Source organism: Trichomycterus rosablanca, chromosome 9 (genome assembly GCF_030014385.1).
Source record: "Trichomycterus rosablanca isolate fTriRos1 chromosome 9, fTriRos1.hap1, whole genome shotgun sequence".
NCBI classification, from domain to species: Eukaryota; Metazoa; Chordata; class Actinopteri; order Siluriformes; family Trichomycteridae; genus Trichomycterus; species Trichomycterus rosablanca.
This window is the reverse complement of record NC_085996.1, coordinates 38,701,451-38,724,915: the sequence shown is the minus strand read 5'-3', so window position 1 is coordinate 38,724,915 and position 23,465 is coordinate 38,701,451. Positions and strand designations below refer to the sequence as shown.

At 42.8% G+C, this 23,465-nt stretch overlaps 1 protein-coding gene across 5 annotated transcripts in view; it reads left to right on the top strand.

Moving 5' to 3' along the window:
* The window catches only part of syne1a (spectrin repeat containing, nuclear envelope 1a), a 252,167-nt gene that overhangs the window by 74,411 nt on the left and 154,291 nt on the right, over nucleotides 1–23,465 (top strand). For 4 of the 5 annotated variants that reach the window (XM_063002393.1, XM_063002390.1, XM_063002389.1 and 1 more), the window contains 15 exons: nucleotides 810–963; nucleotides 1,050–1,675; nucleotides 3,495–3,674; nucleotides 3,883–4,033; nucleotides 4,191–4,349; nucleotides 7,339–7,521; nucleotides 7,603–7,704; nucleotides 8,438–8,641; nucleotides 11,104–11,311; nucleotides 12,515–12,624; nucleotides 15,582–15,787; nucleotides 16,669–16,830; nucleotides 17,779–18,037; nucleotides 21,523–21,695; nucleotides 23,114–23,423. In XM_063002393.1, the coding sequence (XP_062858463.1) occupies nucleotides 810–963; nucleotides 1,050–1,675; nucleotides 3,495–3,674; nucleotides 3,883–4,033; nucleotides 4,191–4,349; nucleotides 7,339–7,521; nucleotides 7,603–7,704; nucleotides 8,438–8,641; nucleotides 11,104–11,311; nucleotides 12,515–12,624; nucleotides 15,582–15,787; nucleotides 16,669–16,830; nucleotides 17,779–18,037; nucleotides 21,523–21,695; nucleotides 23,114–23,423 (3,187 nt within the window). Of the gene's footprint in view, nucleotides 1–449; nucleotides 574–809; nucleotides 964–1,049; nucleotides 1,676–3,494; nucleotides 3,675–3,882; nucleotides 4,034–4,190; nucleotides 4,350–7,338; nucleotides 7,522–7,602; nucleotides 7,705–8,437; nucleotides 8,642–11,103; nucleotides 11,312–12,514; nucleotides 12,625–15,581; nucleotides 15,788–16,668; nucleotides 16,831–17,778; nucleotides 18,038–21,522; nucleotides 21,696–23,113; nucleotides 23,424–23,465 lie in introns of those variants that run through there. The other variant, XM_063002392.1, reaches the window with a different exon arrangement.

The following is a 23,465-nucleotide window of genomic DNA, read 5'->3' as shown; positions in this document are numbered from 1 at the left end:
ACCATGTCAGTGTCACTGCAGTGCTGAGAATGATCCACCACCTAAATAATACCTGCTCTGTGGGGGTCCTGTGGGGGTCCTGACCATTGAAGAACAGGGTGAAAGGGGGTAACAAAGCATGTAGAGAAACAGATGGACTACAGTCAGTAATTGTAGAACTACAAAGTGCTTCTATATGGTAAGTGGAGCTGATAAAATGGACAGTGAGTGTAGAAACAAGGAGGTGGTTTTAATGTTATGGTTGTTGTAATAGAAAACTGTTATTTAGAGTATACAGTCCAATAAATGGTCATGGCTGAGGTTTGCAAGAGAATTTAAGAATTGGACCATTGAAGAGTAGAGTAAGATCTTCATCTCTGATGAGTCCAGTGTTCAGCTTAGACAGAAGCCTGGAGAACAACTTATCCTGGGGAAATAAATCTAATCCTTGATCACAGAGGTAAGGAAAAGTCCAACAGTCAATCTAAAAGAGCTCCAGTGATTCTCCGTCCTTCTTGTCCATAAAGAAGAACCCAGCAGACAGACAGACATAGAACAGGAATCTTTAGAACAGGGCTCCACCTTTCTAAGAAGGTAAGTACTCCACAAGTATTTCCTTCCCTCTTGTGAAATATAATGTGGATAAGCAAGTGAGTGTTTTTATGACAGAATGTATGGGTTGCACTCCTGCTCTGCATTCTGTATCTCTAGGACGGGCTCTAAATGCACAGCAACTCTGAAAACAATGAAGCACTTACTCTAGGTAACTGGAGAAATGAAGGATTGAATAAATATGCATTCTATATATATGCATGGCTATTGCCTTTCAGGATTCAGGAGCTTCAGTCTCATATGGAGTTACTTGATCGGTTTAACCAGACACTAGCAACCCTCACCCAGTGGAGTGAAACGTTTCTTGCAGAGCTAAGAAGTAAATCCAAGGTCGCCATCGCTGACTTGACGTCTGTTGATACACAAAACAAGGTACTGAAGGTTTCTTTTATCTACCCATATATTCATTCAAATTTATCATGTGCTTATAATACTGGGTGCCATATTTCTCATAATAGGATGACGAAGCCGCTATCCAATCCCAAAGAGAAGCAATGGACCACCTGAAGAAGCACCTAGACACACTTGGTCCCATTTTAGCTCCTGTGGATCTCCAGCAGATCCAGGCCAGACAGGACGACTGTCTTCAGCCCTTCCATGAAGCCCAGACTGTTGTCCAAAACCGGACCGAAGCCCTGGCTAAACTCAAAACCTTCCTAGAGACCTACAGATCCACCAGTACCTCACTTCAGACTCTCCGGAAAACAGTAGAAGAACGTGCAAACTGGGACCAAACCGTAGCCGGAAACCTAAACCAGGAACTGGCACAGTTGGCACAGGACTTCGCCTCCGTGGAAATTCAGGCCATCAGTGTGGACAGCGGTCTGAACAAGGCGTACCTGCACCTGCACGGCATCGGACAGGACAGGACGTCCTGCCGGGGGCTGACGGACGATCTGGGATCGAGCCTGCAGCAGCTTCAGAGGAGCATGGGGACCAGGCAGAGCGAGGCAGAGGCGTTGGAAGCCATGTGGAGCTCGTTTACGAGGCGAAAGGAGCTGCTCCTCAGGAGCCTGGCAGAGCTGGAGGAGAGAGTTAGAAAAGCTTGGCTTCAAGAGCCCAGCGTACAGAACTTTCAGCAAAGGTAACAGCACTGTGAGACTCACCTCTACTGGCTTAGGAAAATGCTTCTCATGTGAATGCGCCCTTAAGCAGTGCTTTACACTCGGAACTGCAATATTGCAGGTTACTGAATTGCATCTACCCTGGCATGGTAGGTCCCTGACCAATTGTGGAATCTTGATAAGCTATGCCACCTTCTGTGTTCAGGATTTCTATGAGTCACGTGAAACCAGTCAGAACATCTTTGTAATCTGTTATTCATGTCGAGTTAATTTTATTTATATAGCGCTCTTTACAGTAGACAGTGTCTGAAAGCAACATTACAGAATTCAGGACCAACAGACCAAAAACCCCTATTGAGCAAACCGAGGGCGACAGTGGCAAGGAAAAACTCCCTTAAAATTACAGGAAGAACCCTTGAGAGGAACCAGACTCAGCAGGGACCTCCATTCTCCTCGGGTGGCCTGGAGAATAATTTAAATTAATAGGATTTACACAGATCATACAAACACAGAATTAAAATGAACTAAATGTTATAACTAGCAAAAAATAATTGGAGTCATTATTCAGTCCAGTCTGTGATAAAGTCTGTAGTGAGTTCTCGACATTCTTGGTGCAAACACGCCAGGTTTCCGTCACATCTGGCAGGAGCAGCATCGTTGGCACGGCAGTCTCGACTTCATTCCTTAACCTCGGGTGGGTAAACAGGTTTCCATCAGAACCACCTCGGGGTAAACCAACAGAAGACGTAGTTAAAAATGTGAATTGAGTAAGATGTCAGTTTTGCAGAGAGGAGTTTTAGACTCCGGCAGCCCGTAATTATTACAGCAGAACTGAATGGGAGAGCGAGCAGGTAACAAGGTCATGAAGGCTCCCCCACCGTCATCAAACCTGAGTGATCGGACAAGAGAGGCAGAACGACAGCAACCCGACATCCCTGATCACCACAAGTTTCTATGACCTAGAACCCCCAAACTCTGCGCCTTTGTCTATATTCGGGGTGGGCAGCTCCGGCCCCAGAGTCCAGAAGTCATGTCATATTATTGGACATGAAAGCAGCTTAGTTCTGTCTTGTCTGACTTCATCTTTGGAAATCTGTCATCATCAATGCTGGCACAGCTCATTCCACTGTATGAGATACTTAAACTGATCAAAGACCAAGAGGAGCCCACAAGCCAGTCTTTCACCCAGTGTGAAATTCGGTACAGGAATGATGTTACTTAAGGGGTGCTTTAGAAATACCGGAATCGGGCAGATTTGTTTTTGGATTAGTCAAGCTGCCCAAAGCTCAACAGTCCTCAGAAGTGGAGACCTCCATCCTTCTCGTCCTTGAAGAAGAACCCGAAGATATGTGTGACTTAGATGCTTGAATGGGTGGTTCAGTGAGTAGCACTGTCGCCTCACAGCAAGAAGGTCCTGGGTCCTTTCTGTGTGGAGTTTGCATGTTCTCCCCGTGTCCGTGTGGGTTTCCTACCACACTACAGAGGTGAACTGGAGATACAAAATTGTCCGTGACTGTTTGACATTAAACTTGTGAACTGATGGATCTTGTGTAACCACTAACTTTGTGTCCTGTCATGAATGTAACCGAAGTGTGTAAATGACATGAGCTCCATAATAGACCCAAAAGCAGTGCTGAATTGAGCTGAATCATGGGAAGGGTAGGGTAAGATTTGGAAGAGGAACCATTTGCATGGGCTTGGCGTTCCATCAACTTCTTAGGCTTAGAGAGCGTGGAGGACTCGCTTCACCTGTGCTGTGTATCAGGCTATTATATACTTAGGCTTCACCTCTATCGGAACTACTTGTACGTAACATTAATACTATGATGTGTGTGTCAGGCTGAGGACGCTGAAGCAGTTGGAGGAAGAGCTGGAGTCTCTGCAGCACAGCCAGATGTGGTTGGGAGACAGAGGGGAACAGTTGTCCCACAGAGAGTCTGAGCTGGTTGGGGAGGCACAACAGGATGTAACCCTGGTTCAGTCTAGCTGGGACACCATTAAGAACCTCGTCTCAGTGGAGTAAGTGCACCGTGTCACAGTTTCTGAGACATTTGTACTGAAAACCTGATGAATATTGATTACTGTCGTGATTTAGGACGGCGGTTATGGTACCAGACAACTGATCTGAGGCCTGTGAGATGCTTGCACATGGGTCTCAACCCCTTAATAGTGTCTATAATTACAATATTAATAAACAGCCATTGTGTGTGTGTGTGTGTGTGTGCAGGCAGGAACAGTGCACTGTGTTGTTGGAGATCTGTAAGGAGTACCAGACCCTAAAATCAAAACTCAGCTCTGTTGTAGAGAGAGCCCACGGTGTTACTACAGCCCAGTTCAACCAACACAACCCAGAGGACAGCCGAAGAGCCCTGACCAGGGTCAGTGTCCATCTCCTGCATCTGTATTAAATAGAGCACTCACCATTATGTTCAACATTTTTCTTAATTGAGATCATTAAACAATACTCACATTCAAAACTTATTAATTACCCGCTTTATATCACTTATTATTTGAATTCGTATTTATAATGTTTAGCTGGAGGTTGTGAAATCAGAGCTGACGGCTGCACATGAGGAGCTGGAGAAGTTTATCAGTAAAGGTAAACGCTTCATCACTGAACTGAAGAATCTTCAGGAAGACGCAACAGAACAAATCCGTACAGAGATAAACGTCATGGTGGACCAGTGGATGGATGTGAGAACCTTATTTGTATTAAAAATCTGTCTGTCTATCTGTCAACCTGTCTGTCTGTCTCTGTCTGTTTGTCTATCCATCTATTTATCTATCTGTCTGTCAGTCTCTTTCTTTTTGTCTGTTTGTCTTTCTATCTATTTATCAATCTGTCTGTCTATCTGTCTGTCTATCTATTTGTCTGTCTGTCTGATTATCTGTCTGTCTGTCTGTGTCTGTCCTGTTTGTGTCTGTTTATCTATCTGTATGTCTGTCTTTCTGTCTGTTCTGTCTGTCGATCGATCTGTCTGTCTGTCAATCTGGTTGTCTGTCTATCTGTATATCTGTCTATCCGTCTATCTGTCTGTATGTCTGTCTCTGTCTTTCTGTCTGCCTGTCTGTCTATCTATTTATCTCTCCCTCTATCTGTCTCTTTATCTGCCTGTCTATCTATCTGTGTCTGTCTATCTATCTGTTTGTATGTCTGTCTCTGTCTCTCTTTTTGTCTGTCTGTCTATCTGTATGTATGTCTGTCTATCTGGCTGTCTATTTATCTGTCTGCCTGTCTATCTATATGTCTGTCTCTATCTATCTATCTATCTATCTATCTATCTATCTATCTATCTATCTATCTATCTATCTATCTATCTATCTATCTATCTATCTATCTATCTATCCTTGCCAGCCTGTATTTGAGTCTGTCTATCTATCTATCTGTCTGTCTGTCTGTCTGTCTGTCTGTCTGTGTCTGTCTAACCATCTGTTTATATTATATTTGTCTCTGTCTCATCTTCTCGAGGACGTTACATTATTCTGTGTGGTCGACGCTCTTTAAAGTTTTGCTGTCGTCCTGTGTAAAGTAATGCAGCACATTTTTAGGTTATCCAACATTTCTTGGCTTTATCTGTATCATTAATTTGTGAACATTTGGCAGTTGTTTTTTAATGTAAGGCTCGAGTCTACGTTGAGTTCTCATTAGCAACATTTGGAGTTTATTATTATTATTCCGTTGATATCCATCCAACTCAAGGTTTAAATTTACTCCTGATTTTACTTATGTCCTTGAAAACAGTTGTTTTCTGTATTTGTTTTCATCTTTAATGTCTTTGCAAATGTTGTTGTTGTACTGGACATTATTCTTCCTTGAGGCGTTCCGTAATTTATGGATTAAAAATATTCAAATATATTTTTTTATCCTTGATTTTTCTTCGATGACCCTTTCGCGTTCCATCTTTAACTTCTCTCGTTCTTTGTCAGAATCAGTTCCTGTTGTATTTTCTGAGGACAAGTGTATGTTCTTCAGGTCTTCAGGTCATATTTTGGAAGCTTTATGGTTTGATTGTTTTTTCTTAGCTTCACCCTGATCTTCCACATTAAAACGTTTGTGGTCTGTTCCACAATCACCTCCAGGCCATGTGTTTGCAATTAAAATTGAGCCGGTTCATCTCTTGGTGGACAGAATGTCGTCAGTCTGGTGGTCTCCAGGTTTAAGGATGTAGTTTTTGTTGATTTAAGAATGTATTAGTAATGAAACAGTTACAGCATTTGCAGGAAGTTAATTAGTCGTTTTCCTGCTTTCTTCTTAATTAGTCCTGCTTCATTCATGTTGTTTTATGGCCGTGTTGTTTCATTGCTAATGACATGAAACTAATTAAATAACCTCAAGTGTTCTAAAAGCTTATTAATGTGACCTCTGTGGGCACTCGGGTGGTGTGGCAGTAAGTACTCTAACTCACGAGATCTGGTTTGAATCTCTGTGGTGCTACTGGCCGGTCGGGTGTCTGCCTGGAGATGATTGGCTAATAGCTGTGGTGGGGCGATGGCCAAAACAGTCTAGTTATTGGGAGGCTCAGATATCAGTGCACTCTGTCTGTCTGTCTGTCTATCTATCTATCTATCTATCTATCTATCTATCTGTCTGTCTATCTATCTATCTATCTATCTATCTATCTATCTATCTATCTATCATCTATCTAATTATCTATCTATCTGTCTATTTATCTGACTGTCTGTATGCCTTTCTGTCTGTCTGTCTGTCTGTCTATCTATTTATCTATCTAATTATCTGTCTGTCTGTCTATCTATCTATCATCTATCTATCTATCTATCTATCTATCTATCTGTCTATCTATCTATCTATCTATCTATCTATCTATCTATCTATCATCTATCTAATTATCTATCTGTCTGTCTGTCTGTCTATCTATTTGTCTGTCTATCTGTCTATTCATCTATCTGTCTGTCTGATTATCTATCTATCTGTTTATTTATCTGACTGTCTGTCTATCTATCTGTCTGTCTGTCTATCTATCTCTCCATTCTGCTTTTGACCGGTCGGGTGTCTGCCTGGAGATGATTGGCTAATAGCTGTGGTGGGGCGAGGGCCAAAACAGTCTAGTTATTGGGAGGCTCAGTTATCAGTGCACTCTGTCTGTCTGTATGTGTGTCTATCTGTCTATCTGTCTATCTATCTATCTATCTATCTATCTATCTATCTATCTATCTATCTGTCTCTATTTGTCTGTCTGTCTATCTGTCTATCTATCTATTTATCTATCTGTCTGTCTAATTATCTGACTGTCTGTATGCCTTTCTGTCTGTCTGACTGTTTGTCTGATCATCTATCTATCTATCTATCTATCTATCTATCTATCTATCTATCTATCTATCTATCTATCTATCTATCTATCTATCTATCTATCTATCTATCTATCTATCTATCTATCTATCTATCTATCTATCTATCTATCTATCTATCTATCTATCCTGCTTTTGGCCGGTTGGGTGTCTGCCTGGAGATGATTGGCTAATAGCTGTGGTGGGGCGATGGCCAAAACATTCTAGTTATTGGGAGGCTCAGTTATCAGTGCACTCTCAGTGCCGGCCCAAGCCTGGATTGAAATAAGAGGGTTGCATCAGGATGGGTTTCCAGCGACCCCAATATACAGGAGCAGCCGAAAGAAAAATATTAACGCATCCTCTGATTTCCTGTTCTGTCATCTTGTGCTCAAAGATATCAGAGAAGATTGACGTGGACATCGACCGACTTAGAGTTTCTCTTGGCCTATGGAGCGAGATGAACTCAATTGCCAACGACATCGAGTGTTGGAGTGCCACCTCTGTTAATGAGCTTAACGAAGGACCCGTTCATCTCTTATCCAGTCCCGACACGGAGAGTTATCTCACACAGTTTAAGGTCAGAACACCTGAAAGAATTCACCTTATTACTGTAAAATGATCATAAGGTGTTAAAACTTCGATGTTTGTGTTTATAAAGCTGGAGCTGGAGAGTAAAAAGGAGGCGCTGAGGATTCTGCGAAGGAAAATGACTGAACTGCAGGACGTGACGAATATGCAGCAAGCACCAGTCGAGCTGCAGGTATATGTTTGAAACCCATAAAATCAATCGTATGTGGAACAAAACATCATATTAGTTAACATGTTTAAGCACGAGGTGGCACAGTTGTCTCCTTTCTCCCCGGGTTCTTGCGGGTTTCCTCCGGGTGCTCCGGTTTCCTCCCACAAGTCCAAAGACATGCAGTCAGGCTAAAATGGAGCTACTAAAAGTTGCCCTAAGTGTGAGTGTTTGTCCTATGATGGACTGGCGACCTGTCCGGGGTGTTTGAATGATTTTAGTTGGGCGGCTCGGTGGGTAGCACTGTCGCCTCACAGCAAGGAGGTCCTGGGTTCGATCCCCGTGTCTGCGTGGGTTTCCTCTGGGAAGCTCTGGTTTCCTCCCACAGTCCAAAGACATGCAGGTGAGGTGAATTGGAGATACAAAATTGCCCTATGGGTGAATGTGCCCCGTCCAGGGTGTTACTGTGTGCCTTGCGCCCATTGAAAAGCTGGGATAGGTTCCAGCACCCCCCCAACCCGACCCTGATTGGATAAGCGTTTAAGAAAGTTTAGTTTGTAAAACAAAACTGCACTTAAAATGGACCAGTGCAGCTCGAGCAGGGGTGAAAATGGACAAACTGACCTGTTGTGCATGTATGTGAGCTTAACTTCATGCACCTGACTCCACCAGAAGGAAGACCTGTCTGCTTTTTTTTGGCCGTGAGTGCACGCAGCCCCAAAACTCACATTAAACCATGAAGTGTTTTTGTAACAAGGCAATGGACGCTGATCTGAGGAAGAAGATCTTACACGCTGAGGAGGTTTATGAGGAGGCCAGGTCTGTCCTGAGAGACTTCAGTTCTCAGAACAAGCAGCTCCAGGACGTCATTACCCAGATGGCCGAGCAGCTGGACGCCATCGAGAGCGCGCTGTCGGAGCTAGGGCAGTCATCTGACCCAGAAAACGTAGCCAAAATAAGGGTGAGTATTTTTTATTCGTTTAACACCAAATGAGAATTCACACCAACTAAACTTTCTGCATTAGTATCAAAACTAATTACTTTTAGCAAGGCATCATGGGATCTGTAGTTCTTTTAACCTTAGACCGACCAGGCATAACATTATGTCCAGTGAATAACGCTGATTATCTCTTCATCACGGCACCTGTTAGTGGGGGGGGTGTATTAGGCAGCGAGTGAACATTTTATCCTCAAAGTTGATGTTAGAAGCAGGAAAAATGGGCGAGCGTGAGGATCTTGTGATGGCTAGACGACTGGGTCAGAGCATCTCCAAAACTGCAGCTCTTGTGGGGTGTGTCCCGGTCTGCATTGGTCAGCATCTATCAAAAGTGGTCCAAGGAAGGAACAGTGGTAAACCGGCGACAGGGTCATGGGCGGCCAAGGCTCACTGATGCACGTGGGGAGCGAAGGCTGGCCTGAAGACGTACACAGCGCATCACAGTTGCAGACGGGGGACCAACACTATATTAGGAAGGTGGTCATAATGTTATGCCTGATTGGTGTCACATCACTTTACCTGTATAATGAGCAATTTGCTGTGAAATTCAAACTTTAAGGTTTGTGCTTTGTGATTTAGCGTTGTTTATTCGTGTAGCGTTCAAGTGCCTCGCGTTCACTGGGTAATCTGCACTATGAGGCGTCTTAGCAATCCTACGGCAATTCAGTCATGCCCTATTCACACTACACGATGTTCTCGAGCTCACGGAGTGCTCGCAGGCTCAAGAACAATATCTAGCACGTTAAATATCTGGACCAGTCGGCGACTCGAAATCCTGTAGTGTGAAAGGTGTTGTGAGTGGCAGCGAGCGCTATGTGGAACTACAGCCAATGAGAACGCAGGATACGGGGTGAGGGGGAAACCCGGGGGTGGAGTGTAAAAACGTGGAACAGGGGCGTAATATAGTTTCTATCAGAATACATCAGCACACACACAAGCTTTACAGTATTTGTGAATTTATCGCAAACAATATTTATTAACCTCCAACTCACTACAGAACAGACGCCCCCTGCTGGCCAAATCCACTCAGATTTATTTATTTTTTCTTATTGCTTTAACGCTGCACATCAGCACACAAACTTTGATCGCTCGCTTCTTGTTGACGTGCATTTTTAGACGTGGTATCATTAAACCTCTCGTGTTTTCATGACTAAACGTAGTTTGTGAGACCGGACAGACTCGCCTGTGATTCCAGTTGGTGATAGATGGTGTAGTGTGTGACCCCCTATCGCCGATCAGTCGTGTAGTGTGAAATACACACCGACTTAAAAGACTCCCGATTGCAAGAGATCCAGTCGTGTAGTGTGAACTGTACAGAGATCTGACGACTTGGAAAGTCGTGTAGTGCGAATGACCAGTGGTATTAGCAATCGCTTGGTCAAAATGTCCAAGATGTAAAGAAGTATAGATAGAAGCAGATAAAATCACGACAGTTTGGAAAACTAACGACCAATTCTGTGGACGCAGGGGAAGGCGGGGTCAAAAAAGTGGACGAGATGTTCTAGGGTTACATTCAACTGTTAAGGGAGCTGTGCTGCGTATTGTAGCTTCATTTATTCTATCATTTAATTTATACTACTGTACTATAGTAGAATTTAATAATGTTAAATTAAGCACATTTTCCCGTGAACTTAGTAGGTCCCTATTTATAACTGTAAATTAGGGATGCATCGATACCATTTTTTCCCAACCGAGTACGAGTACGAGTGCATGTATTTTTGTACTTGCCGATACCGATACCTATTTAGAATACCGTTTTTTTTTTTAAACAAAAACACACGTGAGAAGTGACGAGAAGTTTAATGATACCACGTCCAAAAATGCACGTCAACAAGTAGCGAGAGATCAAAGTGTTTGTGCGCTGACGTGATGAAATCAAGGAGGAAAAATAAATGAATCTGAGTGGATTTGGCAACACGAGCAGCATGGATTGTTCTGTAGTGAGTTGGAGGTTAATAAATATTTTTGCAATGTTGGTGTTTTGTTGTTATGTTTTGTAGAGAACGATCAGGTCAGAAATACTGTAAAACGTGTGTGTGCTGATGTATTCTGATATAAACTATATTATCCCCCTGTCCCACCTGTTTACACTCCTCTCCTGCGTTTCCCCTCACACCGTATCCTGCGTTCTCACTGGCTGTTCGACATGTCACTCGTTCCCAGTCGCACATCTCAGATCAGATATCTGACGTGCTAGAGAACTCGATCTGGTCGCCGAGCGCAAATCAGGGCTAAAATCGTGTAGTGTGAACCGGGCATAACGCAGCATCGGATGTTTAGTATCGGAGCCTCGTATGCGAGTACGAGTACAAGTTAGTGAGCGCGGTATCGGGTACTCATGCATCTCTAACTGTAAATAACTTATTGCTTCAAAAATACGTACTTAAGACTATTTATATGTTGTTTTTGTAATTTTGTACTTCAAGGAAGCTCAGAGGACGCAGAAGCAAGTGGACAGTGGTTTGGACGTGGCCGGCGAGTCCCTCCGAGCGCTCTGTAGAACCTATCCAGCTCCTCAACTAACCAGTCTCGGTGAGAGCATCACCGATCTGGTGAAGCGGAGTGAAGCTGCAGCCCAGCATTCCGGTCAAACTCTCCGAACGCTCCAGGAATCCCTGCTCCAAGGTTTTAATGGTAAGAGACGCAACATGAATAATCAGGAGACTGTTATTGCGTATGCAGAGTTGGGTGGAGGGTGAGAAGTGACTCTGGTTGGTGCATATATGCATATTGTTATGCACTGTTGCTCACTCAAACATGCAGACTGCACATCGTTCTCTGTCACATGCACCAGGACATTTCTGCTTAGGAATTAATTAAGGTTTGTTACTAGGACAACAGAGGGCTATTTCTTCCACACGCGCCCACGTAGTCCGTCTGCTCACAGAAATACAAGTCAGCTCTGTTTGTCAAGTCAAGTCTCAAAATCCTGGACCGACAGACCAAAAAAACAAACCAAGGGCGACACTGGCAAGAAAAAACTCCCCTAAAATATACACCAATCAGCCGTAGCATTAAAACCACCTCCTTGTTTCTACACTCACTGTCCATTTTATCAGCTCCACTTACCATATAGAAGCACTCTGTAGTTCTACAATTACTGACTGTAGTCCATCTGTTTCTCTACATACTTTGTTACCCCCTTTCATGCTGTTCTTCAATGATCAGGACCCCCACAGAGCAGGTATTATTTAGGTGGTGGATCATTCTCAGCACTGCAGTGACACTGACATGGTGGTGGTGTGTTAGTGTGTGTTTTTAAACGCCGGGCTGGAGCTGGAGTTTTTAAACGCCGTGTCCACTCACTGTCCACTCTATTAGACACTCCTACCTAGTCGGTCCACCTTGTAGATGTAAAGTCAGAGACGATCGCTCATCTATTGCTGCTGTTTGAGTCGGTCATCTTCTAGACCTTCATCAGTGCTCACAGGACGCTGCCCACGGGGTGCTGTCGGCTGGATGTTTTTGGTCGGTGGACTAATCTCAGTCCAGCAGTGACACTGAGGTGTTTAAAAACTCCAGCAGCGCTGCTGTGTCTGATCCACTCATATCAGCACAACACACACTAACACATCAGCACCATGTCAGTGTCACTGCAGACCCCAAATCCAGGACCAGAGCCACACATCCCTGGTTTGGAACGACTAATCTAAAGCCTGAGTAAATAAATACGTTTTCAATCGAGACTTTGTCCGAATCCCAAGACCAGCTGTATTTTTTATTAATTCTAGGAACTGTAAGTAACCCTGCACCATGTGAATGAAGTAAACATGTGAACATGCTGGGTTGTGGTGCTCAATAAGCACCTTAAATGATTTAATCCTGTCTCACTTCCAGAACTTACCCAAGACTTCCAGCATTGGTTCTTAGAGCTGAGGGCGGGTACAGAGGGATCTCCTAAACCAGCAGACGTCCCTGAGGTCACAACTCGGCAGCAGAAATTTAAGGTAACGTAAAGTCAAACACTACCTCAGCCCGATCTGAAACCATTCCATGTGTTTCCACGACAAAATTGCTGTTAGACTTTGACATTTAAATACACTGATGAGCCAAAACATTACGGCCACCCCCAATATTGTTAAAAGCCAGTAAAAGTGCCCATGCCAACTCTGTTCTTTTCTGTTCTGTTCTGTTCTGGTCTGTTCTGGTCTGGTCTGTTGTATTCTGTTCTGGTCTGTTTTGTTCTGGTCTGTTCTGTTCTGGTCTGTTGTATTCTGTTCTGGTCTGTTCTGTTCTGGTCTGTTCTGTTCTGGTCTGTTGTATTCTGTTCTGTTCTGGTCTGTTCTGTTCTGGTCTGTTCTGTTCTGGTCTGTTGTATTCTGTTCTGGTCTGTTCTGTTCTTTTCTGCTCTGGTCTGTTCTGTTCTGTTCTTTTCTGGTCTGTTGTATTCTGTTCTGTTCTTTTCTGCTCTGGTCTGTTCTGGTTTGTTCTTTTCTGCTCTGGTCTGTTCTGGTCTGTTGTATTCTGTTCTGTTCTTTTCTGCTCTGGTCTGTTCTGTTCTGTTGTATTCTGTTCTGTTCTTTGCTGTTCTTGTCTGTTTTGATCTGTTCTTTTCTGTTCTGTTCTGGTCTATTCTGTTCTGTTCTGTTCTGGTCTGTTGTATTCTGGTCTAGTCTGTTCTGGTCTGTTGTATTCTGATCTGGTCTGGTCTGTTCTGTTCTGGTCTGTTGTATTCTGTTCTGGTCTGTTGTATTCTGGTCTGGTCTGGTTTGTTCTGTTCTGGTCTGTTGTATTCTGGTCTGGTCTGGTTTGTTCTGTTCTGGTCTGGTCTGTTCTGGTCTGTTCTGTTCTGGTCTGTTGTATTCTGGTCTGGTCTGTTGTATTCTGGTCTGGTCTGGTCTGTTCTGGTCTGTTGTATTCTGGTCTGTTGTATTCTGTTCTGGTCTGTTCTGTTCTGGTCTGTTGTACTCTGGTCTGTTGTATTCTGGTCTGGTCTCTTCTGTTCTGGTCTGTTGTGTTCTGTTCTGGTCTGTTCTGTTCTGGTCTGTTCTGTTCTGTTCTGGTCTGTTCTGTTCTGGTCTGTTCTGTTCTGGTCTGTTCTGTTCTGGTGTGTTGTATTTTGGTCTGTTCTGTTCTGTTCTGGTCTGTTCTGTTCTGGTCTGGTCTGTTCTGTTCTGGTGTGTTGTATTTTGGTCTGTTCTGTTCTGGTGTGTTGTATTTTGGTCTGTTCTGTTCTGGTCTGTTGTATTCTGTTCTGGTCTGTTCTGGTCTGTTGTATTCTGTTCTGGTCTGTTCTGGTCTGTTGTATTCTGGTCTGGTCTGGTCTGTTCTGGTCTGGTCTGGTCTGTTGTATTCTGGTCTGTTCTGTTCTGGTCTGGTCTGTTGTATTCTGGTCTGTTCTGTTCTGGTCTGGTCTGTTGTATTCTGGTCTGTTCTGTTCTGGTCTGGTCTGTTGTATTCTGTTCTGGTCTGTTGTATTCTGGTCTGGTCTGTTGTATTCTGGTCTGGTCTGGTTTGTTCTGTTCTGGTCTGTTGTATTCTGGTCTGGTCTGGTCTGGTCTGTTGTATTCTGGTCTGGTCTGTTCTGGTCTGGTCTGTTGTATTCTGGTCTGTTGTATTCTGGTCTGTTCTGTTCTGGTCTGGTCTGTTGTATTCTGGTCTGGTCTGGTCTGTTCTGGTCTGTTGTATTCTGGTCTGTTGTATTCTGTTCTGGTCTGTTCTGGTCTGTTGTACTCTGGTCTGTTGTATTCTGGTCTGTTCTGTTCTGGTCTGGTCTGTTGTATTCTGGTCTGTTCTGTTCTGGTCTGGTCTGTTGTATTCTGGTCTGTTCTGTTCTGGTCTGGTCTGTTGTATTCTGGTCTGGTCTGTTCTGTTCTGGTCTGTTGTATTCTGTTCTGTTCTGTTGTATTCTGTTCTGTTCTGTTCTGGTATGTTCTGGTCTGGTCTGTTGTATTCTGGTCTGTTCTGGTCTGTTGTATTCTGGTCTGTTGTATTCTGGTCTGGTCTGTTCTGTTCTGGTCTGTTGTATTCTGTTCTGTTCTGTTGTATTCTGTTCTGGTCTGTTCTGTTCTGTTTTTTTCTGGTCTGCTCTGTTCTTTTCTGCTCTGGTCTGTTCTGGTTTGTGCTGTTCTGGTCTGGTCTCGGCTGGTCTGGTTGGGTGTGTTGTGTTCTGTTCTTTGCTGTTCCAGTCTGTTCTTGTCTGTTTTGTTCTGTTCTGTTGTATTCTGTTCTGGTCTGTTCTGGTCTGTTGTATTCTGTTCTGTTCTGGTCTGTTGTATTCTGTTCTGGTCTCTTCTGTTCTGGTCTCTTCTGTTCTGGTCTGGTCTGTTCTGTTCTGGTCTGTTGTATTCTGTTCTGGTCTGTTGTGTTCTGTTCTGGTCTGTTCTGTTCTGGTGTGTTGTATTTTGGTCTGTTCTGTTCTGGTCTGTTGTATTCTGTTCTGGTCTCTTCTGTTCTGGTCTGGTCTGTTCTGTTCTGGTCTGTTGTGTTCTGGTCTGTTCTGTTCTGGTGTGTTGTATTTTGGTCTGTTCTGTTCTGGTCTGTTGTATTCTGTTCTGGTCTGTTCTGGTCTGTTGTATTCTGTTCTGGTCTGTTCTGGTCTGTTGTATTCTGTTCTGGTCTGTTGTATTCTGTTCTGGTCTGTTCTGGTCTGTTGTATTCTGTTCTGGTCTGTTGTATTCTGTTCTGGTCTGGTCTGTTCTGTTGTATTCTGGTCTGTTCTGTTCTGGTCTGTTCTGTTCTGTTCTGTTGTATTCTGTTCTGTTTTGTTTTGTTCTGGTCTGTTCTGGTCTGATGAATCTTGTTTTCTCCACGATCATGTGAACATCTGGGCACATGTGCATCATTCACACATAAAAAAAACATGGCACCAGGATGCACTATAGGTCAAAGCTTTATTAACAGCATATTACATGGATAGTTCCAATGTTTTGGCTTATCAGCGTTTAAATCTGATGTGTCTTAGGTGGCCCTGGAGCAGGTAGCAGAGGGTGAAATGCGCTTGGTCAGATTGCATGAAGAAGCAGAGAGGATTCTGCCGTACCTGTCCAAAACTGCGGCTGGAGGGGTGCAGGAACGCCTGACATCATGTCACCTGGCGTTGGATGGGTTTGCCGTGACCTGCAGACAAAACCTGCGTTCGCTGGAGGAGAGCGCCGCCCTACAGAACGGGTAAAGAACTTCATATTGTGATAGTAAAAAAAATGTTAGAATTACTATATATCAGCAGTTATCAGTCCCGTCCCGTCATTTACATGGAGAGGAAGATTTTCAGACAGAGTCTACATGTCTAAATAATACATGAACCTGCCATGGAAAAATCCACCGAAATGTCCTGCTGCCCGAGTATAATTACAGTAAAGATTCTATTCTGTTCTGTTCTGTTCTGTTCCGTTCCGTTCCGTTCCGTTCCGTTCCGTTCCGTTCCGTTCTGTTCTATTTGGTCTGTTCTGGTCCGGTCTGTTTTGTTCTGTTCTGTTCTATTCTGTTCTTTTCTTTTCTGGTCTGTTTTGTTCTGTTCTGTTCTGTTCTGTTCTGTTCTGTAACTTTACTGTTAGTTTACTGTTACTTTACTGTTACTTTACTGTTACTTTACTGTTACTTTACTGTTACTTTACTTTATTGTTCTTTACTGTTTTGTTGTGTTCTGGTCTGGTCTGTTCTCTTCTGTTACTTTACTGTTAGTTTACTGTTACTTTACTTTACTGTATTGTTCTGTTTTGTTCTGGTCTGATCTGTTCTGTTCTGGTCTGGTCTGTTCTTGTGTCGTCTGTTCTAGTTCTGTTCTGGTCTGGTCTGTTTTATTCTGTTCTGTCCTATTCTGTTCTGTTCTGGTCTGATTAGTTCTCTTCTCTTGTGTTCCTTTCTGTTCTGGTCTGTTCTGTTTTGTTCTGTCCTATTCTGTTCTGTTTTATTCTGTTCTGTTCTGTTCTGGTATGTTCTGTTCTCTTCTGTTCTGTTCTGTTCTGTACTGTGTGTGAGATCAGAGTTTACATAAACAAGGATTTTTTAAATATAAATCTTTTACTAAGTCACTGAACATGCCTGTTTAGATTTGAAGGCAGTGTTGAAGAATTAAGAGAGTGGCTGCGACACATAGAGGAGAGACTGCAGAAAGAACCTGATCCCTGGGAGGAGAACCAGCCTGGAGTCCCTGACTGCTCCACACAGCTGAGCAGGATGGAGGAACTCCACAAAAAGCTGCTCATGAGGAGGTGTGTGATTTATAGATCTTCATTTATTTAAATAGGGGTGAGCTGGCTTTTCATCCTGGTTATAAATTATGACCTTTTAGTTTTAATATTGATTTGTGGTCTTATGTCAGATAGCTGCAAAGTGCTCGAATGGACAAACAGGAATATTTATGTGCAGGAACGATACATAATTGTAATAATAAATTAGTTGTCATAATATAGGTAATGTAGGTATTTATTTAATCATTCATGTAGTTAGTTAGTTGCAGTTAGGTAGTTACAGGTTACCCATGATTCATCAATTTAATGTCAAACACCATCACAGCCGATGTCCAGTATCTCCAGTTCACTTGCACGTCTTTGTACTGTGGAGGAAACTGGAGCACCTGGAGGAAACCCACGCTGACATGGGGAGAACATGCAAACTCCACACCTGGGGATCGAACCCAGGAAACTTCTCGCTTTGGGGCAACAGTGATCCCCACTGTGCCACCATGCCATCAATAATAATAATAATAATAATAATAATTAATAATTATAATAATAAATAATAAATAATAAATAAATAATACTTATAATAATAATAATTAATACTTATAATAATAAATAATAATTAATAAATAAATAATAATTATTATTAATAATTATAATAATAAATAATAATTTATAAATTAATAATACTAATAATAATATAACAATATAATAATAATAATAATAATAATAATAAATAATAATAATAATAAATATAAATAATAAATGATAATAATAATATAATAATAAAAATATATTAATAATAATAACAATAATATAGGCTATTTGTAATAACATTTCTAAGTCTAAAATTAATTCTATGTTTATCTAACAACATATCTGGAGGTCGTGGAACGTGTTCATGGAGTTTATTGGAATCAGGAGAGTTACGTTTCTTGCATATTTCATTTTGAAACTATCTAGGCTTCTCTGTTTCAGGCCGTCGCTGGATCGTCTGTGTCAGACATCACTTCCTATGTCTGAGGGGGGCAGCGTTCTGGCAGAGCTGCTGTCCTCCCACCACGCCCTCCTCCAGGACGTCTGGGCTCGAATCCGCCACCTGCAGGAGTACCAGGCCTTTAATGAGGCGGGGAGGGCCATGAGGGATTGGCTAGAGGAGGTGCAAAGCAAGCTGGAGAAACTTGATTGCACAGAGGGGGTCAAAGATGAAGTGGAGGAGCGACTGGAGCAAGTACAGGTACGTGTATGTGTATACAGCTGATATCATGATATAACATACTCATAACATTTGGGCAGTGGTAGCCGGTTAAGGTACTGATCTAGTCAGAAGAAGGTCGCTGGTTCAAACCTCACCACTGCCAGGTTGCCACTGTTGGGCCCTTGAGCAAGGCCCTTAACCCTACTGTAAGTCGCTTTGCATAAAAGCGTCTGGTAAATGTCGAAAAATGAAACTGTATATGACATAATTGCTCAAGAAGTTTGCAAAAAGTAAAAACGTCCAGTGAGCAGCAGTTCTGTGGGTGGAAATGCCTTGTTGTTTAGAGAGGCTGATGAGACTGGTTTGAAGTAACCACTTCTTATAGATAGATGGATATATAGATATATTATAGATAAATAGATAGATAGATAGAGTATAGAATAATAGATTATAGATAAATAGTTTATAGATAGATAAATAGATTATAGATAAATAGTTTATAGACAGATAGATTATAGATAGATAGATAGATAGATAGATAGATAGATAGATAGATAGATAGATAGATAGATAGATAGATTATAGGCAGACAGATTATAGATAGTTTATAGACAGGTAGATAGATTATAGATAAATAGTTTATAGATGATAAATAGGTTATAGATAGATAAATAGATTATAGATAAATAGTTTATAGACAGATAGATTATAGATAGATAGATAGATAGATAGATAGATAGATAGATAGATAGATAGACTATAGATAGATAGATAGATAGATAGATTATAGATAGATAGATAGATTATAGATGAATAGAAAAAGGGTTTAATTTTATTAGTAAGTTTACTGTATTTTGTTGTTCCCCTTCAGTCTAATCCAAATGAGTTATTTTTGGAACGTAAACTCGGAGATTCACAGCATGAATGCTCAGCCAGCGAATCTGCATCAATTATGTGCTGCAATAATTTCAACATGGACTAAAATCTCAACAATTACTGCTGTTTCCTTATGGAAAAGGAGACCTACCCAGTATCTGTGCGTTGAGTGTAGATGGAACTGGCTCACAGGCTGACAGACATGAAAAAATGGCAGCATTTCAAAGTTTATTTTTAGTAGACCTACTTCAACTCAACTATTCTGTGAGGAGGAGAGTGTTGATGCTCTAGTAAGCACTAGAGGGAGATAAGCATTTATGTAGTACATAATTAGTGCAGCTTTTAGCAATAGCGTGGCAGTTTATTTAGATGTATAAATAGCCATAACAGAGCTCAGTCAGTGTAGGGCAAGATCATTAAAACAGCTGAATGTGCATGATCTTTAAACCCAAATATATATTCATATAGCCAAATATGCTTTGCAGTACTCTTGAAAACTGTTGTCACTTAACACAGTTATGCAAAGAGCAAGACATACATCTACTTTTTTTTTGTTTCCTGGGCCAAACTCATTTCAGATGGAACATTTTTTTGGAAAAACAGAACAATTTTCTCTCACGGTACCACCGACGAAGAGGCGTATATTAATATTTCAAAGGGACACAAGCTGCCATCAGTGTGCCGACTTTTCCCGGGAAGTAGATGTTCATTTCAGCAAGCTGATGCCAGGTCTCATTCTGTATATGCTTCAACAGTGTGGCTTTGTAAACTCTAGAGTATGTATACTTGACCCTGATGCGCCCATCACTCTGGAACAGGGTAAATCTGGACTCATCAGACCACATGACCTTCTTCCATTGCTCCAGAATCCAAAGCTGCGTCCGGAATCGCATACTTAGAGAGTACGTACTAGATTGGAGGAAGTATGTACTACTCTGCCGGTAAAAAAGTACATACTTCCAGTACAGAAGTGTGCAGTATGCACACAACACCGCTACGCACTACATCCGCCATGTGATGACGTGGGACGTGATGACGTAATATCACCATGGTTACAGACTCATTACAAACCCCACTCGCCAAACTTTTGGATATTTATCGTGTTTTTGTTAGTTATTCGTCTTTAAAATGTTTTATTTTATTGATCTTACTTACACTTGTGAACAGAGGGCCGCTATCTTTCTCGTTTCTTATTACGCTTCGAACGCCTACGCAGCTCCAGTTGCATTATGGGATACATTAACGGACCGCAAGTGTGCATCGCTTGCATACTCAAACATGGCTGCCCAATAAGTAGGTCATCCGGGTACTTCTCGCGTACCTCTTCGTGTATACTGTGTATTCGGACATACTGACCGCTCTCGCGTACTCATTTCGCGTACTATTGAGTATGGAAGTACGCGATTCCGGACGCAGCTCAATCTTTATGCTCGCTAGCAAATTGAAGCCGTCTTTGCCGGTTAGCCTCACTGACAAGTGGTTTTCTTAAGGCTACACAGCTGTTTAGTCCCAATCCCTTGAGTTCCCTTTGCATTGTGCGTGTGGAAATGCTCTTACTGTCACTATTAAACATCCCTGAGTTCTACTGGAGTTTTTCCACAATTTGATTTCACCAAACGTTTAAGTGATCGCCGATCACCATCATTCAAGATTTTTTTCTGACCACATTCCTTCCTGGAAGATAATGCCACATCCCCCCCCCCCACTGTCCTTCCACTTTTTAATAATGCGTTGGACAGTTCTTAACCCGATTTTAGTCGTTTCAGCTTCTCCTTAGATGTTTTCTCTGCTTGATGCCAATAATTTGACCCTTCTGAAACAGATGAACATCTTTTCCACGACCACAGGACGTGTCTTTCCACATGGTTGTTTAACAAATGAGAAGCTACTCACTGCATCAGTTAGGGTTGAATAACTTGTTGCCAGCTGAAACATAATCACCCATGCAGTAATTATCCAATGGGAGGCTCTTACCTATTTGCTTAGTTAAATCCAGGTGGTGACCTTTTTTTTTTTTGGCCAGGCAGTGTATTACGCATCATAAATTAAGTAAGAAAAGAGAAAACATTTGTTTTAAAAACCTGCACCAGTTAGTGTCCTAAATTCTCAAACCATTAAAAAAGAAACATTGATGTAACACGGTGAAGAACACGCCTCTGTCCCAACTTTTTGGGCTTCGTATTATTTGTATTCAGATGCGCACTTCTTCCGAGCCGGAGAGATTGATGTCATGTGACTAAATTGGCACAATTAAACCTGTAATTAGGAACCTGTAAAAAGGTCAATCAGTTAATATTTATTTTATGCTCATAACGTTTGAGATAAATTGCATGTTGCCATATGGCAGCACACCAGTGTGCCAGGCAGGGTAACGTTATTTATATCGTGCCACACAGACAAGCAATTTCATCACACGCAGCTTAATGTAGTGTGAAGAAAATCCAGCAGCACAAATAAATCACGTTTCATAATTATTATCATGTGTGTTATCCAAATTCACGATCATCATTATTATTATTATTACACCTGAGCACACCTGAGCCTGAACTGTTGATCTCGACCCTGGAGACGTCGTCGTAGCATCGTCGTATTCCTACAGTAGCAGCATCCCGAGTCTCACGTGTGTCTGTCGGCCTGGTCCTGTACAGGATATCCTCCTGATGAAGGGCGAGGGTGAAGTGAAGCTCAACATGGCTGCCGGGAAGGGGGAGCTGGTTATAAAAAGCAGCGGACAAGCCGGACAGGAAGTGATCCGTTCTAAGCTACAGGAAGTGGAGGACGCATGGGCAGCACTGCTTTTGAGGGCCATGAGCTGCCACAGGTAACGTAAACACTCTTTCACGTTTAAACGACTTAAACAAGCTTTGATCCTGATCTTTATTGTGTTGTCAATCATTTTAAACAGACTATTTTCTAACCCTGCTTATGTTTACATCCTCAGTGGTAAGAACTCTGAATATCTCACTAAGTTATAGGTAAACTCTAGGTCCAGGCTGCCTTCATAACCTTTTATTTAATGCATTTTCTCCCTTTGTCTCCTCATTTTTATCGTGTCCAATTTTTATCCGATTGCGTTATGCTTTGTCTCCACTGGTGCTGACCCCCGCCCCGATTGAGAAGAGCGAGCCTTTCCGAAACGTGTGCAGTACCCGACTGCGTCTTTTCACCTGCATTAGGCGAGTGCTAATGCGGATCAGCCCTGTGTACGGAGAGCCACACCCTGATCAGTATTATTCCTCTACTCTGTGCAGACGCCATCAATCAGCCAGCAGAGGTCGTAGTTGCATCAGTTAAAAGGAGATCCTAACTGGCTTACTACTTACCCCACCCCTATATGAACAACAGGCCAGTCGTTGTTCATGTGGCCGCCCAGCCCAGCCGGATGGCAGAGCTGAGATTCCATACGATGTTTTCGAGATCCCAGCTCCGGTGTGCTAGCGTGTGTTTTACTGCTTCGCCACCTGAGCTGCCACAAGCTTCTTTTTTTTTTTAACCAGAAGCGTTTTAGACTCTGGGAGAAGCTGATTCTGATTCTCACCGTTACTCAGAACTTCCAGCTGTAACACAAGTTTAAAAGTGAAACAGGGAGGAAAATCCAGATGAACACAGATACACGTGGAGCTGTAACCCTGGATCTGACGCTTATTCCACACTGATGCTCAGACCAAGCGCTGATCAAAGCCGCATCTCATGTGAATGCGCCCTTACTATCCCATTTTCACAGAAGTGCCACAGCTGTGCTGAAAATGGTTCATCACCCAAGAACATCTGGTCAGTTGTGGTTCAATCGTGTGTCTTTCCACATGTGGACACATGAACAAATGACACAAATTAACAGATAGTAACTGTAGACCCACTGAGTTAGGTACACTGAACAGAAGAGGCCCGAGAACTGATCCCTGGGGGATTCCACATGTCATAGCCACCCTGTCAGATTCACAGCTGCCAGTAGTGACAACGTAACTCCGGTCTTCTGAATAAGACCTGAACCAATTAAGGACTGTTCCCAGAAAGTCCTACCCTGTTTTCCAACCTGTCCAGCAGTATTCTAGAGGTCTATGGAGTCAAAGGCTGCACTGAGATCCAGTAAAACCAGAACTGATATTTTCCCTGAGAGTCAATATTCAGCCGTATATCATTTAACACGTTAATGAGAGTCGTTTCTGGAACTATAGATCAATAAAGTTCTCCTATATGGTAGATGTACCTTAAAAACTGTATTTCTGTCTGCTCCCCCAGCCGTTTGGAGTGGACAGTGAGTCAGTGGGGTCTGTTTGTGGAGTCTCGATCCCAGCTGAAAAGCTGGTTGGAGGAGGTGGAGGCTGAAGTGACGGGACCTCTGGAACCTCAGCTGGGTCTCAGAGAGAAGAGGAAGCAACTGGAGCGCCTGTGCCTGCTCTCGGCCGACGTGGAGGACCACCAGGGGGCGCTGTGCTATCTGGAGGAGAGCGCCGCCGAGCTGTACAAGCGCACCGGAGACCCCACCTTCCGAGAGGAGGAGACGGCCGGACTCAGGGCTCAGTTCGACGACGTCCGAGCCGCCGCCGAGGTGACCGCCACCGAGGAGCTGATGAACGTGTGACGGATTGAA